A 20,843-nucleotide genomic window follows, 5' to 3' on the forward strand; every position below is an offset into this window, starting at 1 on the left:
ACATTTAAAATAGCCTTGTTTGTCTACAAGATCTTGTATATATCAGCTCCAGCATATTTAAATGAACTTGTAGAAATGTATTCACCAACTCGTAACCTCCGTTCTACTACAAAAGGACTTCTTCAAGAAACAGTTGCCAGAAACCAGTGGGGCAGCAGATCATTTCATGTTTCAGCTGCAACCATTTGGAACAATCTGCCATTTTCGGTTCGCTCTGCCAAGAGCTTGTGTAGTTTCAAAACAAATTTGAAAACACATTTGTTCCAAAATGCTTTTAATTGACTCAAGATTTGTATATCATGAACTATACAACACTGATGAACTGTTTTTGTTAAAATTGTTATAATATGTTTGTATCTTTGTACATTGGTTGTTTTTTGCAAAGCGCCATGAGCGTCTCTCGACGGATACCGGCGCTTTATTAAATGTACATTATTTTATTTATTATTATTTTCCAGTCTAAAATAATCCAATATTGTTACGCTTTTCTCTTCCTTTAAGATACTATGGTGCTATAACGGGTGAATCATAATATCATGCACCTGTACGAAAAACAGACAAAAAGTGTTTTAAATATTAATCATTTTACATCATTATTTATTTACTTATTTATTTAAATTTATTAAAATGCTTAAATAGTTGTTCAGTTCAACCTTTTTAAACGACAGCATTGTTCTCTATGTGTACAGGTATTCGCTGTCGAAGTGACGTAATAATCAGATTAACTACTATAGCAATAGGATAAAACAATTTATCAATCTAGATTTCTAGAAAAATTGAGGGCGGGCTCGTAAGAAAATGTTACAATATGTGACCTGCTACTACGAAATGAGCGGGAAAGTCGCAAGTTGGTAGTTTCGAGACATCCTGGCTGACTGGATTGATGAGCCTTGTTTGCTGCGCACTTGTAGAAGCCAGTAGTATGTCTTTGAGAATGGCCCATTGTGCCCCCATTCACAAAGAATATACAGACATACTACTGGCTCGAACAGGTGCGTAAGAAACAAAGAACACCAACGCAGTAGCCGGGGGCTGATTGATGTGCTTTGTTTGCCGTGCACCTGTGCAAGCCATTAGTATATCCCTCAAGAATGGCCCATTGTGCCCCCATTCGCAAAGAATATACAGACATACTACTGTTTTGAACAGGTTCGTAAGAAACAACGAACACCAACGCAGTAGCCAGAGCGTCTCGAAAAAACGAACTTGCGACTTTATGCTCATTTCGTGGTCCGTATCATACATGGAAGAAACACAATACTAAGTAATACCTGTACATGAGGTGGTGCTTGTATGGCGTAGACCACTGCGTTGGCAATATCATCGACTTCAAGACTCTGTAAAAAAGATAATATGGAGCCTTTATGATGTACATGAAGTTTATGGAATAAGTGATTAACATATCACGTCTATCAAAGTTTGACCAGATTTGGCGCTATTTATGTTTTAAATCAACTCACGGGCCTCTCGTCGTAAATGGCCTGAGCCGCTTCCTGACCTAAAGCTCGAAGTGGAAATTCAGTTTTGATAAGTCCCGGAGAAATGCCCTGCAAGAATAATAATTGAATAAAAGAATAACAAAAAACAACACAATAAATTATATATATTTACAGCACAAAGTACAATTATACCACAATTCATCAAAAACAAGAAAAAATAGATAACCTAAAACCCTGGAAAGGGCATGGATGAGGCAGAAGAAAGGGAAATCCTCCAGAGGAGGAGCTCAGCATTTTATGTAGGAGCAACTCTCCCAAACAGCATTATGCCGCGCATTCCAGATGGTATAGCTTGAAAGGAGGACGAACTGGCTGAACTCCTTCAGAGGTTCGATTTTCTACGTGCTAGCCTGTAAATATGGATTTCAGACGTTGTTCGTTTTCTTAAGTTATAAGGCCACGCTGCCTACTTCACCTGAATGCAAAACATTTATAACCTTTGTCATTGAGATCGTGGATAAGATGGGCATTTGTTTCTTTCCGGTCGTGCGCTTTTTCAATATTGATTTCAAACGGGACCGTGAGTTCAATGACTTGCATGGAAATGCCGCCAACTTGAAGGACGATAATGTCTGGTTTTAAGTTGGTGACAAGCAGGGATAGAACCCCCACCAGTAGTGAACCCGGCGATGTCAGAAAAAAATGTGGCGGATGGAAACTTAGATTTAAGAACGTTTAAGTAAATAAAGCAAAATTGTATTGTGACGGCAGGTTAGGCGGGGCTGTTCAACATAAACAGGGTAGAAGTTTAACATATGCAGAAGTTAACATTAGCCCTTTTACCCCAAGTACGCAGGTTACTTAAAGTGGGCAAAATATCAATGGAGGTACGGACGGCAAAACTTAACACTTAATAATGATGAATAAATAAATAAATAGTTGAAAATAAGTGAATAAAATGTAAAGTAAATTAAAAATTGAATGAAAATAATAAAACGAATCAAATGAAAATAAGAATCCTTAAAATGAGTTATTGGCATTAACTTATTGGTTGTAGCCATTGCGGCAACATTGCGCCGCAGCCCAGGCGGCGGATGACATGATCGAGCCGGCAACTTGTGAAACCGCCCGGCCGTATGGCATTTTCCAATATAGTCGGTTAGTTTTGTGGGGTTCATTATCGAACCCCAACGGTTTTAGCTTGTATTTATATTATTTATCAACATAGGCCTATTTCTTTGTGATATTTCAAGTGTTTTAAAATTTCAAAATAATCCCATTCAATTACACGGTTGACGATGAAAATTTACTGAATTTAGAGAATGCAACGCGGCCACCACCTGGCCGCAGCCGTAGACGTTGTCGTCGTAGTACAGTTTTTGTTCAAAAACATCCGGGTACTTTCTTGTAGAACTCATCATCCCATCTCATCACAAACCATAACAAGTGAATATCCTTTCCTTCTCCAGATCGATTTACATGTTTTTGGAGTTATTATTGAGTAAAACACTACTGGACACTACTGGTTATCTAACAGCATTTCTGATTGGTTGATAACTTGAAATGATCGTTTCAATTGCAAATTATGACTAGGCTTTGAACTATTGATAGTCAAACTTCCCTTTGCAGATGATCTTATTAATACCCTCCTCGATTGGTTCAAAATTGGACAAATTCATTTTGGCCAATCGGCAAGTAGTTCTTATGGAGTTAACCAAGGTCACGGCAAGAAGGAGAACAACAGTGTTGTCTGTGATGTGATTGTAGACGCCTCAGTAGTAAAATAAATAACACACTGGCCGTGGTGCGGCTCGAACCCACAACCTTTCGATTATGAAGCTCGCGTCCTAACCATAGGCCACCATGCTTCCCCCACTACTAGCGCACTAAACACGACTGGCGCACTAAACACGACTTATATTCTATCGACTTTATACCGTGACTCTTGAGGTTTAATTTCCCGTAATTCTTGGCGTAGACTTTAATTCTGTTAGGGCTAAATATTTACCGGCGCACTAATCACGACTTATAGTCATAGTCAATAGACTTACCGTGACTCTAATGCCCCTCACAATGTATCCAGGACTTTGTACTCAGCCTTGGTTCGTAGTGATTTTGAATATTGCAGTCCCTTCTGGAGTGGTACCTCAAAGCGCAACATCCAGAAAGTTGAGGGGGTCCAGAGAAGGGCAGCTAAATTCATTTTAGATTATCCCGAGGCTGAGTACAAAGAAAGGTTAACCGAGTTAACTCTTCTTCCATTAAGTTTTAGAAGAGAATATGTTGAACTCAATATATCTTTCAAGTACAATCTGGGATTATATGACATCAATCTAGATGATTATGTATTTTTTTAATGTATTAACAAAGACCGTCCCAACACCAGATTTTCCTCTGATCCTTTGTTGCTGGTAAATCAGCAAATCTAAAATTGAGTGCCACAAGATGGGCTTTTTAAGCGTATGGTGCCCATTTGGAACCAGCTCCCTAGTATTATCAGATCTACAAATTCTGTTGCTTCATTTAAGCAACAGGTTTTGGAGTTTTACCAGTCCAAATTTGCTCGCACCTTTGATGCAACTTGTGTTTGCACTTGCACCTCTTTTTGTAATTGTCCAAATTGCAGGCAAACGTAACTTAACCTGCATTTTCCCCCTCTAATTTATTTTTCTCTTCCCTTCTTTTTTGGATTTGGTGGGGTGGTCTTAGAGGGTTGTCTGTTAGGGTTGTCACTGCTTTATTTATTGGCGCACTAAACACGACTATAATAGTAAGAGTCAATAGACTTACCGTGACTCTAATGTGAGATTTAATTTCCCGTAATTCTTGGCGTAAACCTTCTGTTAGGGCAGTCACTGCATATTTAGTGGCGTTGTAAACGCGAAGTATACTCGTGTCAATCATATGACCTCCAATACTGCGTCAATAGCATGGAAAGTGGAAAATAATAAGGACCTGTTTATTTCGCATCATAGTGGGATTTTAGGTGTTCTTTTACATTTTAGCGCAATATAATATTATTTTTTGCAAGTTTCGGCCAAAAATGCATTCGGATGATGTAAGTGTTAAGCTAAAATGTATTAAAAGAGTATGCAAGTTCTTTAAATTCAAAACAAGTAGAGTAAAGAGACGGAGTAGAGGGAATATAATGGAGAAAGACGGAGGAGGGGGATAGAGAAGAAACATTTACATGCAAGAAACACATCAGCCATGTCAGCTATGCAACAAATTTGTGGAATCATGAAAAATAACTTAAATGCAAATATAAACCTGGTGCCTACCTATTTATATGAAAAATATGTCCATCGTCAACGTTCCTTTCTCTCATAGATCTGACAGATTCTCTTGTGCATATTGACAACCCCAAAACATTTACCTACAAAAAAGGAGGAACACAAGTTGGCATTTATTACTTTGAAAGGTCGTTTTGTAAGCACTAAAGTAACGCATTCTCACTCTGCATTGCTAGTGCTAACTGAAAATGACGATTTTGTTGGTGATAAATTTTGTTGTTATTATTGTTAACGTTCTGCTGTTGGTGACAATGATAATAATACTGAAGATGGACGACGCTGACGATGATGCATTGGTGGCGGAACAGAGGGGGGAAGGGGTAATGGCACCCACTTTTTCGACCGCGGGCCTAGTCCACCATTTTTTGACCGGGGGCTGCCCCATCCCATACACTTTAATCAAACTCATAATGTGCTGTGCATCACATGTCAGGATTAACATAAATAATCAATTCTATATTCAAGACCCTGAAAGAAAAATAATGCACCAAATGGCTTCAAATGGACCTTCATTTTGAAAATTTTTTCAACCCCCTGTGTATGAATTAACAAATCAAATACCATTTTGCTTCTACTTTGGACACCCAACACTATATGTTTAAAGCAATAATTTATACAATAAGAGTGAAATCCTGTCCTCGAGTGGCTTCAATTTGGGCCTCCATTTAACCCATTTTCGGATTTTTCAAACTAAAATTGTACATAATAGCGTCAAAATGGTCCACCAAATGACTGCAATTGGGCCTTTAGGTTTGCAGAAATTTCTCACTTCTCAGTGCGGAATATTCCCCTCAGACAACCCCTACGTATGCACAAACAAGTTGCTTTTTTCGTTTCTGCTTTGGATACCCGACACATAATGTTTAAAGCAACAATTTATACAACTAATTACAGTGAGAACATGTCCACGAATGGCTTTATTTCGACCTTGATTTCACCAATTTTTGGCCTTTTCAACCACAATAATAGTACCAAAATGGTCCACCAAATGGCTTCTATTGGGCCTTCATTTTGCACAAGTTTCTCACACCCGCGAGCGCGACGCTACATCCGCCACAGACTGGCCCTCACTTTCAAAAACATTCCGCCTCTGGGATGATGACGACGACGATGACGATGACGATGACGATGACGATGACGATGACGATGATGATGATGATGATGATGATGATGACGGACGACGACGATGATGTTGACGATGACCACAAATAAAATGAATATACATGGAGTACAGTCTGTATCAAAATGATTGGTACCCATCATCAGTTTCTAGTGATTATGGAAAAGGCTGTCACAAATGCTACATTCCACCTTGTTTGTGGAAAGATGATATAAAATTAATGGTCATAAACCTATAAATTGTGGTCATTCCAATATTTTCAATAAACTTCAATACTGATGGATACAAATCACTTAGATACAATCTGCATACCATGCATTACTGTGTATCTGTAACAGCCAATTTCTCACATCAAACATATGTTTCCAACCCTCTGTCCTCCCATCTATGATGGTACCTGGATGACCTACGCCTGCGTTATTAACACACACATCAACTCCGCCATATTTCTCTTTTATTTCTTTGAACATAGACAGGATTTCCTTCTCTTGGGTTACATCACATTTAATGGCATGGACGGAACCAGATGCTTTAGACTTCTGTAATTCATCTCCAAGTGTCTGTAATAAATAATAAAGATAATACAAGAATAAATAAGCAAGTAGATAAATATCAAACAAAATAATTAGCTAAATAATTACATAATTACACAGGAAATTGTTTTCGTCTTTACCCCAATCCCCCCCAAGAAAGCTCTACCCTCTGAATGCCCGCACCTCTACCACCGGCACCAGGTACACCCATCGAATGTGTGTCATCAGCCCTCAGATCGGCCCATGGATTCGATTCGATCCATTAAAAATGTGAAGCCATTCTCTGCAGCCGGTCCTGATGGGATTCCTGCCATGCTGCTGAAGGAAACATCCGAAGAGATTGCACCAGCAGTTAAGTTGTTGTTTCAGGCATCAATTAACCAAGGCACCGTACCATCCAGTTGGAAGAAGGCACATATCGTCCCCCTTTTCAAAAAGGGAAGTCGTTCTGAGGCTGCAAACTATCGCCCAATCTCTCTAACATCTGTGCTGTGTAAATTATGTCAGTATGTGAGCACATTATTCACTGTGCCGTAATCCGCCACTTCTCTGCATCTGCAAACAACGTTTTATCTGACGCTCAACACGGATTCCGCCAGCATAGATCATGCGAGACCCAGTTGATCGTCACTGTAGAGGACTTAGCCAAGGGCTTGGACAACAAGGCACAAATCGATCTGGTGCTGCTTGATTTTGAGAAGGCATTCGACAAAGTGTCCCATCGCCACCTCCTGAAGAAGATCCACCATTATGGTGTTAGAGGCCAGACCCTGAAATGGATCACCAACTTCCTTCAGAATCGCACCCAGTCTGTTGTCGTCGATGTCCAGAGAAGCACTGAATCTACTGTCACCTCAGGTGTGCCCCAGGGCAGCGTTCTTGGGCCTCTTCTCTTATTAGCTTACATCAATGATCTGCCTGACTCAGCTAGCCTCCAGCAAGACCTAGATGCCCTACAGGAATCGGAGCGGAAATGGCTCATGAGTTTCAATGCCTCCAAGTGTCAGGTACTACAAATTACCAACAAGCGTAGACCAATTCCAGCCAATTACACCATCCATGGCCACAATCTTGAAGTTGTCAACTCTGTCAAGTACCTTGGAGTCAGCCTGGAATCTCGGTTGAGCTTCAACACCCATGTCGACACCATCACGAAAAAAAGCCAACAGTACCAGAGCCTTCTTCTCTAGAAACTTGAGCCATGGCAGTCACAAGGTCAAGGAAGCTGTCTACAACACATTCATCCGTCCAACAGTAGAATATTATGCTGCTAGTACATCATGGGACTCCCACACACAGAGAAACACAAGTAAACTGGAACAAGTCCAACGCAGCTCAGCTCGGTATGTCATGGGGGATTCCAGCAAGTACAGCAGCAGCGTCTCTACCATGCTTAAACATCTTGGCTGGACATCACTCCAGGAACGCCGCCTTCAGAGTAGGCTGCACATGATGTACAAAATCAGTAACAACCTGGTCGACATCCCCTGGAACCACTACATGTCTCAACTTGCATCGTCCACCAGAGGCCACAGTTCCAGATTCTTCCTTCCACGTACCCACTCTTCAGCGTATGCCAGCTCGTTCTTCCCTCGCACCATCCGGGAGTGGGACCGCTTACCAGTAGATCCAGCTGCATACCCATCCCTCAACTGCTTCAAGACTACTCTGAGGGATGTCCGTCTGAAGTAACCTCATCACCAGCCTTTTTACTCGCACCCAGGGAGGTAAATAACATGTTAACTGGGTGGGCAAATGCCCACCTAGTAAATTATTTTGCCCACCCAGTAAATTCAACTTGCCCATTGCCCAAAAGTGCCCACCCAGTAAATTATTTTGCCCACAAAAAATTGGGCACCATTATTATAATAATTATCATAAAACTAGTACAAAGGTGCATTTCTTGAAATCAACTTGCATTTTGAAAGTGATGTTGAATAATGAAAGTGATGTATCTTTTCTTAACATCTGCCAATGTATTCATTTACCATGTTTACAAGTTCGGAGTAAGAATGGTTATCACACAGTGCACAATGGAAGCAATTTCCACATAAAACCTGAAAAAATTCTTATGAGCCCATAAATTAGGATATTCTTGAATAAGGCATGTTTTTTATAGACTTGAAACATTAACTCAATCCAGATATACATTGCTCATTTCAAGTCTTTGAGCATGCACAAATAGGTTTGAGTAAAAGTCAAAACATTATTTCAGTGTAATACCAAATAAAAACATTACCCTTCCCATCTGCTTGTTCCTTACCTAGGAGTAATGGTGAGTGGTTATTAGTGTAAGATTTTTAAATGTCCAAAGTGAATTATAATATGATATAGCCTACAATTTTTCTTGAAAGTTGCAACATGAATATGGTAACCTATCTATATGAATTTAGGGGGAGGGTAAAGGCCACTTTTTACATCAAAGTCAACTTCCACGCAAAACCAGGTCTACATTTCTGAAAATTCAAACGCCTGAATGCCATTAATTATCACTGCCCACCCAGTAAATTATTTTCCTTAATTTGAGGGCAAAAATAAATTAAATTGCCCACCCAGTAAATTATCCTTATTAACCTCCCTGCTCGCACCTAGACATGCACCTGTATTCAATGTTCCTGTTGTCTTATGCGTCGCATGCCCACACACGTTGTGCGTTTATTCTCAGCCATTTGAGAGCAGCACAATATTGGAAGGAAGGAAGGAAGGAAGGAAGGAAGGAAGGAAGGAAGGAAGGAAGGAAGGAAGGAAGGAAGGAAGGAAGGACGGCACCAGGCACCACCACTACTTGAACAACACCAAAAACACCATCAACGAGAACTGTACCGGTATACCGCCACCTATAGCCTATTATGGTCTTATTGATCTTTGTACCCAGTTAGCCTCCAGTTTTATATACCTTGATTTTGTCAATATTCCTGGCACATCCGACGACTTTCAACCCCAACTGAGCGAATCGTTTGGCAATAGCAGCACCAACACCAGCAGATGCACCAGTCACCAGTGCCACTCTACCAACCCAACGATCTGACATTTGTGAGTTGTGACAAACCTGTGTGACAAATAACTCGATTCCTTTTCCCTGCAAAATGCTATTTATATGCAAGGTCATGCCCAACTATGCCCAAACCACAGGGCGGCCAAATCCTTTGGAGCATAGCCCCTAGGCCGGTCAGTCCATGTGCTGCACGATTTAGGGATAGACAAAATTGATGTGTTTACGCATAGACCCTGAACTAAAGGGCACACACCACTAAATAAAGCCACATTGAAATACACGTAAATATACATTAAAGTAAGTTTGTTTTTCTACCCCGTGTAAAACCATTTTTCATATTTTCAATGTCTTAAATAAAGATTAAAATTTAATTTAAAATTGGTTTTTTGAAACAAGTTTAGACTAACTTTTAAGCTACGGGGACCTAAACAGCGCCACCCTTATTTTCAGCTTGCACGAATGCCCGCACGAATGCCTCCTTACCATGTCCGCACGTTTCGGGAGCCAAACTTTTTGACCAGATCAAGTGCACCATTTTGTGATATTCTGAACATTGACCAATTGCATATCTTTTAATTTTATTAAAATAAACATTCATGGCTAATCATCTTGCTCCCAACTTGACCGTACCCACTTGTTTGCACTAGTGGTTTGCAACCTAAAGGGCGTAAACCACCAAATAACTTCTGCATTGAAAAGCACGTAAAAATTGCAACCTAAAGGGCGTAAACCAGCAAATAACCTCTGCATTGAAAAGCACGTAAAGATCAACTTTTTACTCGGCGTTTTCTACCCCGCGTGACAATATTTTTCACTTTTTTATGCCATGCCTGTATTATTTAAGGACTAAATTTTCATTTAAGTTTCAATTTTGGTTAACTTTACAGATTCAGTTTTTTATTTAAAAATGTTGAAAAGCGACGCCGCTATTTCAACGCCCCCGGTCAACGCCACTAGTATTAAAACTTGTTCCGTTAATTAGCAATAATTCGGACGTACGACAGGGCCTACTTTTCTTGTGATAATTATATCTATTCGTGTTAACGAATTATTAAAACACAGTTATGTTTTCTATTTTTTAATAGTGCTGTGTTTTTCGGTGCTGTGTTTGGAAATACCGCATGAAATTTTTCATTCTTAGTTTTTCTATTATAGTGCTGTGTTTTGTTGCTATGTTTCAGGGCTGATGTTTGGAAATAGGCCTACAGCATGAATATTGTGTAATACATATGTTTTATACTAGGCCTACTGTGTTTTTTTGCTGTGTTTTGAAAATAATGCTGAATTTGAATTTCCAAACAGGGAGCACCAAAATATAGCACTAGGCCTATAGTAGAAAACATAAGAATTAAAAAACAAATCCATGCTGTATTTCCAATTACAGCACCAAAGATTTTTTGGCACGTCAAAAGGGAGGGGGGGGGGCAAAGATTTTTTGGCACGTCAAAAGGGGTAGGGCAAAGATTTTTTTTTTTTTGCACAGCGAAGGGGGGTGGGGTGGGGGCAAGCGCTTTTTGGCAGACCACTTTGAGAACTCGCCATCACGGAGATACACATAATTATTGCACAGCCGCTAAGGGACCGTTCACAAACACTTGTTAGGGGGGCCTGCAAAACGGGGGCCCTTAAAATTGTATGAGAGGACGTCAAAAGGGGGAGGCCCGAACATTTTCGCGATGAAATTTGTTTTGCATCCTAACAAGTGTTTGTGAACGGTCCCTAAAAGGGGCTATAAAATTCAGCATTGACTGTGTGGCATTGACCATGCCTGTTGACCGTGAACTAATGGTCACTTTGACCTGACCACTTACAGTGGTTACGTGCTGATGATTATTTTGTGCACAGTATCAAATCCAATGCCATGAATAGCCTGTTTTAATTTTTCCAGCTTCAAGTTTACAAAAATGTCAGATCGTTGGGTTGGTAGAGTGGCTCTGGTGACTGGTGCATCTGCTGGTATTGGTGCTGCTATTGCCAAACGATTTGCTCAGTTGGGGCTGAAAGTCGTCGGATGTGCCAGAAATATCGACAAGATAAAGGTAAAAATATTCTAAAAATATTTGATTTTGTCAGGAAGGGGCTCTGTCCATTTTGAACAGATATACAACAGCTTACAACCTAGCCGCAGCGCTGTAGAGCTGAGGCATATATAATAGCCTACATAGGCTTAGGAACAGGGGGCTTGAGGGGGCTCAGCCTTCTCAATAATTATGGTGCGGGGGCTGGAATACCTTTCAGCACCCCCAATAATCGTAGGTGAACTTTAAAAATTGTGATAAAATAGAGGGAAAAGGGGTCTTTGTGATCTACAAATTGCAAAATTTTCGGACTGCGAGGGGGAAACCCCCAGCCCCCCACCCCAATGTTGAAAATCTTACTAAGCCTATCGTAGTGTGACATGTGTGTATCATGGTATAAATGCAGTGGCGGCACTAGTAATTTTTTTCATCGGAGAAGGGGGCCATTAGGGTTTATGGAATAATTATGTGTACCCCGGGGTGGTGAATTCTCAAAGTGGTCTGCCAAGAATCGCTTGCCCCCCCTTTGGCCGTGCCAAAAATCTCCCCCTTTTGACGTGCCCAAAATCTTTGCCCCCACCCTTTTTACACACTAAGATTTTTGAGAACCCGAATGTAAAACCTTAAGTTGTCTATATTAATGCGAGCGCAGCGAGCAGGAAATTTTGCATTATATTTGAACGTGTTCCTAATGTTTTCCTACGCCTTTGTAGGGTGTAATATAGAAACGGTGCCCAAAATATATGTGCCAAAAATCACTTGCCCCCCCCTTTCGACCTGCCAAAAAATGCTTGCCCCTTCCTTTTGACCTGCAAAAACAATTTGCCCCCTTCCCCAATAATTCACCACCCCGGGGTACACATAATTATTGTACCACCCCTTAGGGGCAAAGTGAATTTCAGGGGGCGGCAAAATCGACATATTTTGCGCAAAATTGCCGCAAAAAGTGGAAATTACGTATTGTTGCTATTTAATTGATCGTGGTGGTGCATCATGGACTGGTGTTGTAGTAGCCTATTTGATGTTTTAAGTGTTATTGGCGCATTTATTTAGTTATTCATTTTTATTTATTAGTTACATTTATTTATTTTTGCTCATTTTATAACAGACGCTTGAAGATGAATTACAGAAGTCCAAAGCATCTGGTTCCGTCCATGCCATTAAATGTGACGTATCACAAGAGACGGAAGTCCTGTCTATGTTCAAGGAAATCAAAGAGAAATATGGCGGAGTTGATGTGTGTGTTAATAACGCAGGCTTAAATCATGCAACATCGATCATAGATGGAAAGACAGAGGACTGGAAACATATATTTGATGTAAGATATTGGATGACACGTTGAATTTTATACTGTTGTAAATGTGTTTATCCATAGTTGTCGTCATCGCCGTTGTCATCATTTCTCCTCCCCTCATCCTCATCTCCTCCTCCTCGGCCTCCTCCTCATCTGATCATCACCGTCACATCCACATTCCCTTCATCTTCATCTTCATCAGGAGGAGCAAACATTATCAACCTCATCAACAATATAACAGTTGAAATCTTAATACTTTTGGGCTATCACCTGAAAGCCTTGCGTTTTATTGTGTACAAATCTCATTTCAAAGTTCAAATTAATCTAATGTTCTCATTTATAGGTCAATGTGTTGGGGTTGTCAATATGTACGAGAGAAGCTGTCAAGTCTATGAGAGAAAGGAATGTGGATGATGGACATATCATTCATTTAAATAGGTAGGCACCAGGTTTATAATTATAAGGAAATAAAATGTCTTAACCCCATGAGAACTACCTGCCGATTGGCTAAAATCAATATTGTGTCCAATTTTGAACCAATCAAGGAGGGTATTAATAAGATCATCTGCAAATGCAAGTTTGACCATATATAGTTTAAAGCCTAGTCATAATTGGCAATTGAAATGAGCATTTCAAGTTATTAACCAATCAGAAATGCTGTTAGATGACCAGTAGTGTCCAGGTGGTTAAGATTTAAAACTGAAACTGTTTCTACTTTTATTGTTGTTATGTATTAACGAGAAAACATAGTTAAATGTTGATATTGGATCGACCAGTTGTATTAAAATAATTATAAAGTTGTTGATTCATATTTTTTTTTACCTAGCTGGGGGGTTTACACCCCCAGCTAGGTACTGTAATGCTCTCCGATTCTTACCTAGCTGGGGGGTTTTTCAACCCCCCGAGCTAGGTACTGTTTTGCTATCCGATTCTTCTTTCTTTCTTCTTCTTCTGGCAACAAACTTCAAAATGCTTCTCCTCCTACATGTTACACCCTACAATTACGTAACTTGCACATATGTATCGGCTATATCCAGTGCCCATAGGGTGCAAACAGAATTGGGATCAAATGTCATTAAAGGGGCATTTTCGGTATATAACCAAATACCTTCAAAATGCTTCTTCTGCCACATATTACATAGCACAATGACGTTACTTACACATGTGCATCGGCTTTACCCAGTGCCCATACCTTGCACTCAGAATTGAGGTCAAAGGTCATTAAGGGGGTAAAATCTTACAATTGCCTTATCTCAACATCTGTAAGGGGTGTGGGGCTCAAAATCAGTGACAACAAATCTCATGATCAGGGGAACATTTTACAGGGGTCAGGTCAAAGGTTATGGAGAGGTCAATTTTTTCGAAATGCATTTTCTGGACATCTGTAAGGGATACGGGGCTCAAACTCTTGTGACAAGAAACTTACTGACTTGGGGAACACTTTGGAACGCTGTGCAGGGGTCAGGTCAAAGGTTATCTGGGTCAAATCTTAGAATTTAATTTTCTGGGCGTCTGTAAGGAGTATGGGACTCAAACTCGGTGACGCCAAACCTCATGACCAGGGGAACATTTTTGGAACATTTTGCAGGGGTCAGATACCTCTAAAACACCAGCATGCCCCAGCTAGGTTTGTGGTCTATGACCACCATTTGCCACTAGTTCTTTCTTTCTTCTTCTGGCAACAAAACTTCAAAATGCTTCTCCTCCTACATATTACACCCTACAATTACGTAACTTGCACACATGTATCGGCTATATCCAGTGCCCATAGGGTGCAAACAGAATTGGGATCAAATGTCATTAAAGGGGCATTTTCGGTATATAACCAAATATCTTCAAAATGCTTCTTCTGCCACATATTACATAGCACAATGTCGTCACTTACACATGTGCATCGGCTTTACCCAGTGCCCATACCTTGCACACAGAATTGGGGTCAAAGGTCATTAAGGGGGTAAAATCTTACAGTTGCATTATCTGGACATCTGTAAGGGGTATGGGGCTCAAACTCAATACAATAAATCTCATGACCAAGGGAACATTTTGCGGGGGTCAGGTCAAAGGTCATGCAGAGGTCAAATTTTAGAAACGCATTTCCTGGACATCTGTAAGGGGTACGGGGCTCAAACTTGGTGACAACAAACTTAATGATCAGTGGAACATGCTGGAACACTTTGCAGGGGTCAGGTCAAAGGTTATCTGGGGTAAAATCTTTATAACTTCATTTTCTGGATATCTGCAAGGGGTATGGGGCTCAAACTCAGTGACAACAAATCTCATGACCAGGGGAACATTTTGCAGGGGTCAGGTCAAAGGTCATGTAGAGGTCAAATTTTCTAAATGCATTTTCTGGACATCTGTTAGGGGTACGGGGCTCAAACTCCACAACAACAAACTTACTGACCTGGGGAACATTTTGGAACACTGTGCAAGGGTCATGTCAAAGGTAATCTGGGGTCAAATCGTAGAATTTCATTTTCTGGATATCTGTAAGAGGTACGGGGCTCAAACATGGTGACAACAAACCTCAAGACCAGGGGAACATTATGGAACATCATGCATAGGTCCGGTCAAAGGTCATCTGGGGTCAAATCTTAGAATTGAATTTTTGGACATCTGTTAGGAGTACGGGACTCAAACTTGGTGAAAACAAACCCCATGACCAGGGGAGCATTTTTGGAACATTTTGTAGGGGTCAGATACCTCCACAACACCAACATGCCCCAGCTAGGTTTGTGGTCTATGACCACCATTTGCCACTAGTTCACTTTCTATTCTTTCTTGGTTTTTTTTTCTTCTCATGTTTCTTTGTTTCGTCCCATTATTTGGGTCATCTTACCAGCACGTTAGGTCATTGGGTTCTACCTATAAGTACGATACATTTGTACAGCGCCAGTAAACATGCAGTGACTGCTCTAACAGAAGGTTTACGCCAAGAATTACGGGAAATTAAATCTCACATTAGAGTCACGGTGAGTCTGTTGACTATTACTATAATGGTCATATGCTTTTTGAGATGGGACTAACCCAATTGTGTCACACTTGGCAATTTATCAAAAATCAACTCCTTTTTTGTATTTTTAATTATATTTCAAAAGATTTCACCCAAACTATGCAAAAGTATACATTTTTTAAAAAGCATACATTGTCAGGATTGCAAATACGTCAAGTTTGAATGAATATACGGAGTGCGACAAAAATATACAAGGTGATTCCAATGAAAAATACCTAAAAAATAATATTTCTTTACCACTCCATTATTTTTACATAGTATTTTAAATTGGAAAATGAACTTACAAGTTTGGAATGTACACAACAATTAGTCCTTCATAAAAAAATTAACTATATTTTTAAGCCCATTGTGTTTTACAGGATGTGAAAAAGTCACATTTAATTTTTTTTTAAATTATGTAAAATTTCCCTTAGTTAAAACTTGCATTACTGTTTTTTTTTAACAAATGCACTTTAAATTTGGAAAATATATTCAAAATAGTTTAAAGAATATTTATAATATCACTAAATATCTAATTCACATATAGGGTGTTCCAAAAATCTGAATTTGAATCTGACTATACATGCACAATGTAGTCTAATTTAAAATGTACATTACAGTGATTACATGACACGTATATGTACAGAAGTGAATTTCCTACAGTAATCAAGTGGAAGATATCAAAGTAAGCAAGTGTAAATATACAGGGTGTAACAAACAATCACAAACATACGGGATGTTCAGAAAGACAATGTTTGTTAATTTTATGTCCCATTATACACAATGTATTACAGCTTCTTTTAATATAAAACAAATCGGGCCTATTTCAATTAAAGGCTTAGATAATTCAAAGATAAAACAATTTAAAATTTCTATCTATGATAACATATATTATTGCTGCTTCCTGAATCCTTAATTAACTTTATTTGCATGCATAACCGGAAGAATTCACTCTCATGTTAATTTAAAATGAAACGTCTTGTTGATATGGAAAGGTTTCGATACAAAAACGATTCTCTTATAAACCATCTACGCACAGTTTCCACCTCGATACACCTGAGCACACATTTTCGTCCAAGAGCTTCCAAGCAGAGAACAGCAAGCAGTGAATTGTCTCCACGCAGTCTTTGATTACACTACACGGTTGAGTGCATAGAATCGTATGAGCTGTGGAGCTTCTAGCTGGAAAATGGGCCTCTGTAATTGGTTTTTGTCAAAACCTCAAGTGTTCCTTTCATCCAATCAGAATTTTTTTTATATCAAACGAAAGCTAACACCTCCCCCTAAAAACACTTTTCGTCACTAGGTCAACAGATAACGCAATTCAAGGCGAATGTGGTCAATCTGTTGAAAACTACCTATCCAAGCACATTTGTCAAATTTTATGTCATTAAATGAAAAAGTACACATATATTGTCCATACACTAGCGTCACTAGAATGAGCAATGGTCAATTCTCTTTAAATTGCAAATCTTGTGCAAAAAGTTACTATTTTCGCCTGTTTTATCATACGGTTGTAAATTCAATGAACTATGAATTTGCTAAAGAGCGCTTACAAATTGATAACAGCTTGATGAAAGTACACACCTGGTTCTCGAAAGTTAACGGTATTGTGTTTGATAAATTGTTAATCAGAAATTTGGTGTTTAATTAAAAAGTAAATCCATTTAATTGACTTGCCAAAGTTTTTCTTATAGCTACAGCTCAATGAAAGTACGCACCTGGTGCACTAATATCAAGTTAACAGCATTATGTTGTAAAATATGTTAATCTGAATGCAAAAACGAATACAGATTCTGCAAAGTTGCCTTAAATGCTCACAGGAGCCTACAATTTCATAAAATTACAATATCTGCATAATGTTAATCATAGAAGCAAATGCTTGGATTTATTTATAAGGATTGGTTATCATTTAGAATGTCGATTCATTTAATTGAATTGTCATTTTTTACCTAGCTGCAGCTCGATGAAAGTGCACAGATCGTTTATTGATATCAAGTTAAATTGTATTATGTTTCAAGCACAATAGAAGTATATTGTGTTTAGCATTTTGCTAAATTTAATCTGTGTAATTAATTAGGGATACTTTCCTGAAATATAGTCCTTATAGTTACTTGGCAAATTAACTTTGCATAATTGGGAGTATGTATTTTACATCTTTGGCCTCGCTTTCAGTTTTCCGGAGTTAGCAGAGCAACGCCGCCAACGGCGGCGAAGTGGTCAATTGACCTTTTCGGTAAAGGGGGCGCAGCACTAATTCAGCGTCCCATAGGATAACGTGTGAATTCGGCCTACTTCAAGCGCCATTTCTGGCGTCCCTGCAATACTTGGCAAAATAAATTTGGTATCAAATTAAAGCTCTTTTTTTCTAAATTCTAAAACCTTTGTCGGCATATAACGATGACCATTGACTTTTTTCGCTATTTTGCGGTGCAAAAAAAGAGCTAAAAATATACTAAACTCACCACTCACATTTCAAAATCGGGTTTTCTCGTAATCCGCCACAGAGAATTGCTTTTGAGATCAATTGTCCAGTTTTTTTCTGCATGTTATCATTAAAGACACTTGTCGAATTCATATGAGCCGATTTTGAGTGATTTAAAGTGAACATGTCGGTAGATATGGTCGCTACAATCTCATATTCACTATGGACTATATTAGCCGAATTTCGTTGTTACATAAAATGCGGAGTGATTTAGTGTTGCGCCCTCTAAATCCTAAGTCTTTGTGAGTACACCTGAGATGCCGTCATTGAACGTCACGCCGATCTGCGCCGATGCGCACATCGTTTATCGAACATCGTTACTGCGCATCGCAAGTCGGCGTGACGTCAAATGACGACATCCAGTTGTACTCGCAAAGGCTTATGGATTTACCGAAAAGGTCAAATACGAGAAAAGTGAATATATGTATTTATAAATTCATTCATTTTTGTTTATCTTTACAGAGCATTTCTCCGGGAGTTACCAAAACGGAATTTTCATGTCGAACTCACGGCCAGGAGAAAGGTCAAAAGATGTACGAATCATTACCTGTGAGTACCTCAACAAGGGAAATCAAGTTTTCATAAACGCAGTATAGAGGCCAAACCCGAAATTTTCGCGTCGTTAGACAAATCACATATTAAAATGTCCAATAAAAAGAGTCCGGAGAATGTTTTATGCGAGTTCTATTCCGTTTCCATGGCAGCAGTCACCCTATTGAAAGATTTTTCTCAAAGTGAATTTCTTTCTAAATGCAGTAGAAACTTCATATATTTGTTGTGCAGAATACATGATACATGGATATGTAAATTAAATATCTTAAATTACACTCAATTTTCAAACTCTTGTTCGCGAAGTCCAGCAACTGAAGTCGTGAAGTTGTAAACAAGTGTCGTTCATATCACCCCAGCAAACACGAAAATGTTAACAACGTTATAAACGTGTTATAAAGGTGTTATGAATATCCACTCGTATGTGTTATAAGCACATTTTGGTTTTGTTAAATACGCTCTAATAACATTTAAATGTCGGGTTATACCGTAGAACCTCGATAGTTAGCATATGTGCTTACTTAGCGTTTTTAAAACATGCAAACATGAAGAGCCTTATCGACAAAAGTGTAAAGGGTTTTGCATGTTTTGAGCAAATCGTCGATACACATATACATATACAAACAAGTAAACCTGCAAATGTTTGCTCAGTTGGTAAAGCGCCAGACTTGGTACAATTTCATGTTTTCAAAAGCGCTTGATAGAAAGCACATATGCTATATAACTGTCGAGTTTTTACGGTGTTAAGGTCATAAAAACGTTTTATATGAAAAAAACACTACAACCACATGTTGTCTAAATGTTAAAATATTATTTAACAACTCTGAAATAACATTATACGTTTTGCATCACGTTTTCAAAAATGTTTTCGGAACGTATTAAAATCTTTTATACCCTTTATATATTTAACCCAACAATAAAACAATGTCCGTTTACTCGGACACGATAGTGGATAGTAAAAAGAAAAAAATCCTATAGTTTATTCTCTAAATTAGCTAGGCAAGTAACAACAAATCTAACAAACCTCTCGATATTCGCTTGTTTACAGTGTCTTCAAGCAGATGATATTGTGGACGCAGTGGTCTACGCCCTACAAGCACCACCTCATGTACAGGTAAATGATTGTGTCATTTTATTCTTTGTATAATTCGGACCAGTAAATGATACCCAAACCCCGGGGGTTACTCCCATTGTGGCCTGTACAGTGTATAGTGTACATGTACACCATCCGCGATAATGAAAACGCGTAAAAAGGGCAGTTTTTTTCGTGGGTAAGCACGATACGCGCGTATCGTGTTTAGGGTGTCAAAAACATGAAAAGTTGAAAAAAGGGTAGCAAAATTGCAATATTGCTAATAGGCCTACGCGGAAATGAAATTTAGGGTATGAAATTTGATGCAAGAAATGCGTGCTACCCTCCTGTTTAGAGTACCGTTTTAGCCAAGGGTTAAATCCTTGTTTAGGGTGTTTTTCAAAAGTTGATTATTGCGGATGGTGTACAGGCCACAATGGGAGTGATCCCCCCCCCCGGGCACTACCCCCACACACTCTTCACACCCTCAACGGAACCCTCTACTCGAATTGTATGAAAACTGACGACAATTTTTCCTGCAATGTCAAATACAAATCTACGCCACTGACCCTAGCCTCAGCCCCGTCTCCCTTCTGGTGAATATATCACAATTGACCAATTGTATAATCGTATATCACAATTTAGTCCCCTCTATTGAATGCAGTCAAATGCTGTTGAATTTAATGTCGTTATATTAAGGTGTACTTTCAGCTTGCTGTCATACCCAGTGGGGCTCTTATATTGGAGCTCCATTATTTTCAAGTCTTTACTATAAAAGTCAGCAGCCTCAGTCCTGTCGCGCTGGGTGCTTGTCACCCATTTCATACTTTTACATTATTTTACCCCTTAATTTCCCTCATTCTTCAGGCCCTGCTTTTGTTTTTGTTTTTGGTAGATTTGTATGGCGCTTTCAACTACTGTGGTTATTTGCGCCAGTACTCACTCCTTTGTCAAATTGCACCTGTTTATCTTCATTCAGTCACAATACGTAATTATCTGCTTCACTGCATCTTGTTATTTCCTATCTTCTTCATGCCTAGCTCGTTGTATGTC

The 20,843-nt window shown here is 39.2% G+C and overlaps 2 protein-coding genes across 3 annotated transcripts in view; one reads left to right on the plus strand and one right to left on the minus strand.

The window, feature by feature from the left end:
- Positions 1-449: 449 nt before the first annotated feature.
- On the minus strand, positions 450-9,563 carry LOC140162581 (dehydrogenase/reductase SDR family member 11-like). Its single transcript, XM_072185840.1, has 7 exons — positions 9,282-9,563; positions 6,203-6,412; positions 4,721-4,815; positions 4,230-4,356; positions 1,461-1,547; positions 1,272-1,337; positions 450-542 (listed from the first exon to the last, which is right to left on the minus strand). The coding sequence occupies exons 1-7, from the start codon at positions 9,492-9,494 to the stop codon at positions 513-515; spliced, it is 828 nt and encodes a 275-aa protein (XP_072041941.1). The 5' UTR covers positions 9,495-9,563; the 3' UTR covers positions 450-512.
- Positions 9,564-11,171: 1,608 nt separating this feature from the next.
- Positions 11,172-20,843, plus strand: part of LOC140162582 (dehydrogenase/reductase SDR family member 11-like) — a 29,384-nt gene continuing 19,712 nt past the window's right edge. The window contains exons 1-6 of one of the 2 annotated variants that reach the window (XM_072185843.1): positions 11,172-11,419; positions 12,507-12,716; positions 13,036-13,130; positions 15,535-15,664; positions 18,632-18,718; positions 19,767-19,832. In XM_072185843.1, coding sequence (XP_072041944.1) covers positions 11,285-11,419; positions 12,507-12,716; positions 13,036-13,130; positions 15,535-15,664; positions 18,632-18,718; positions 19,767-19,832 — 723 coding nt within the window. In that variant the 5' untranslated portion in view covers positions 11,172-11,284. The remainder of the gene's footprint in view (positions 11,420-12,506; positions 12,717-13,035; positions 13,131-15,534; positions 15,665-18,631; positions 18,719-19,766; positions 19,833-20,843) is intronic. The other variant, XM_072185842.1, reaches the window with a different exon arrangement.

Source organism: Amphiura filiformis, chromosome 10, assembly GCF_039555335.1.
Source record: "Amphiura filiformis chromosome 10, Afil_fr2py, whole genome shotgun sequence".
NCBI classification, from domain to species: domain Eukaryota; kingdom Metazoa; phylum Echinodermata; class Ophiuroidea; order Amphilepidida; family Amphiuridae; genus Amphiura; species Amphiura filiformis.

Bases quoted from the DNA above. Each gene is read 5' to 3' on its own strand.
- LOC140162581 (XM_072185840.1), bottom strand. From the start codon at position 9,494: ATGACCTTGCATATAAATAGCATTTTGCAGGGAAAAGGAATCGAGTTA. The intron at 4,816-6,202 runs GTGAGAAATTGG...CCTTTTTTGTAG, and splicing joins GTTGGAAACATATGTTTGAT to GTAAATGTTTTGGGGTTGTC. The intron at 1,548-4,229 runs GTAAGTCTATTG...TTATTCTTGCAG, and splicing joins AATCTCACATTAGAGTCACG to GGCATTTCTCCGGGACTTAT.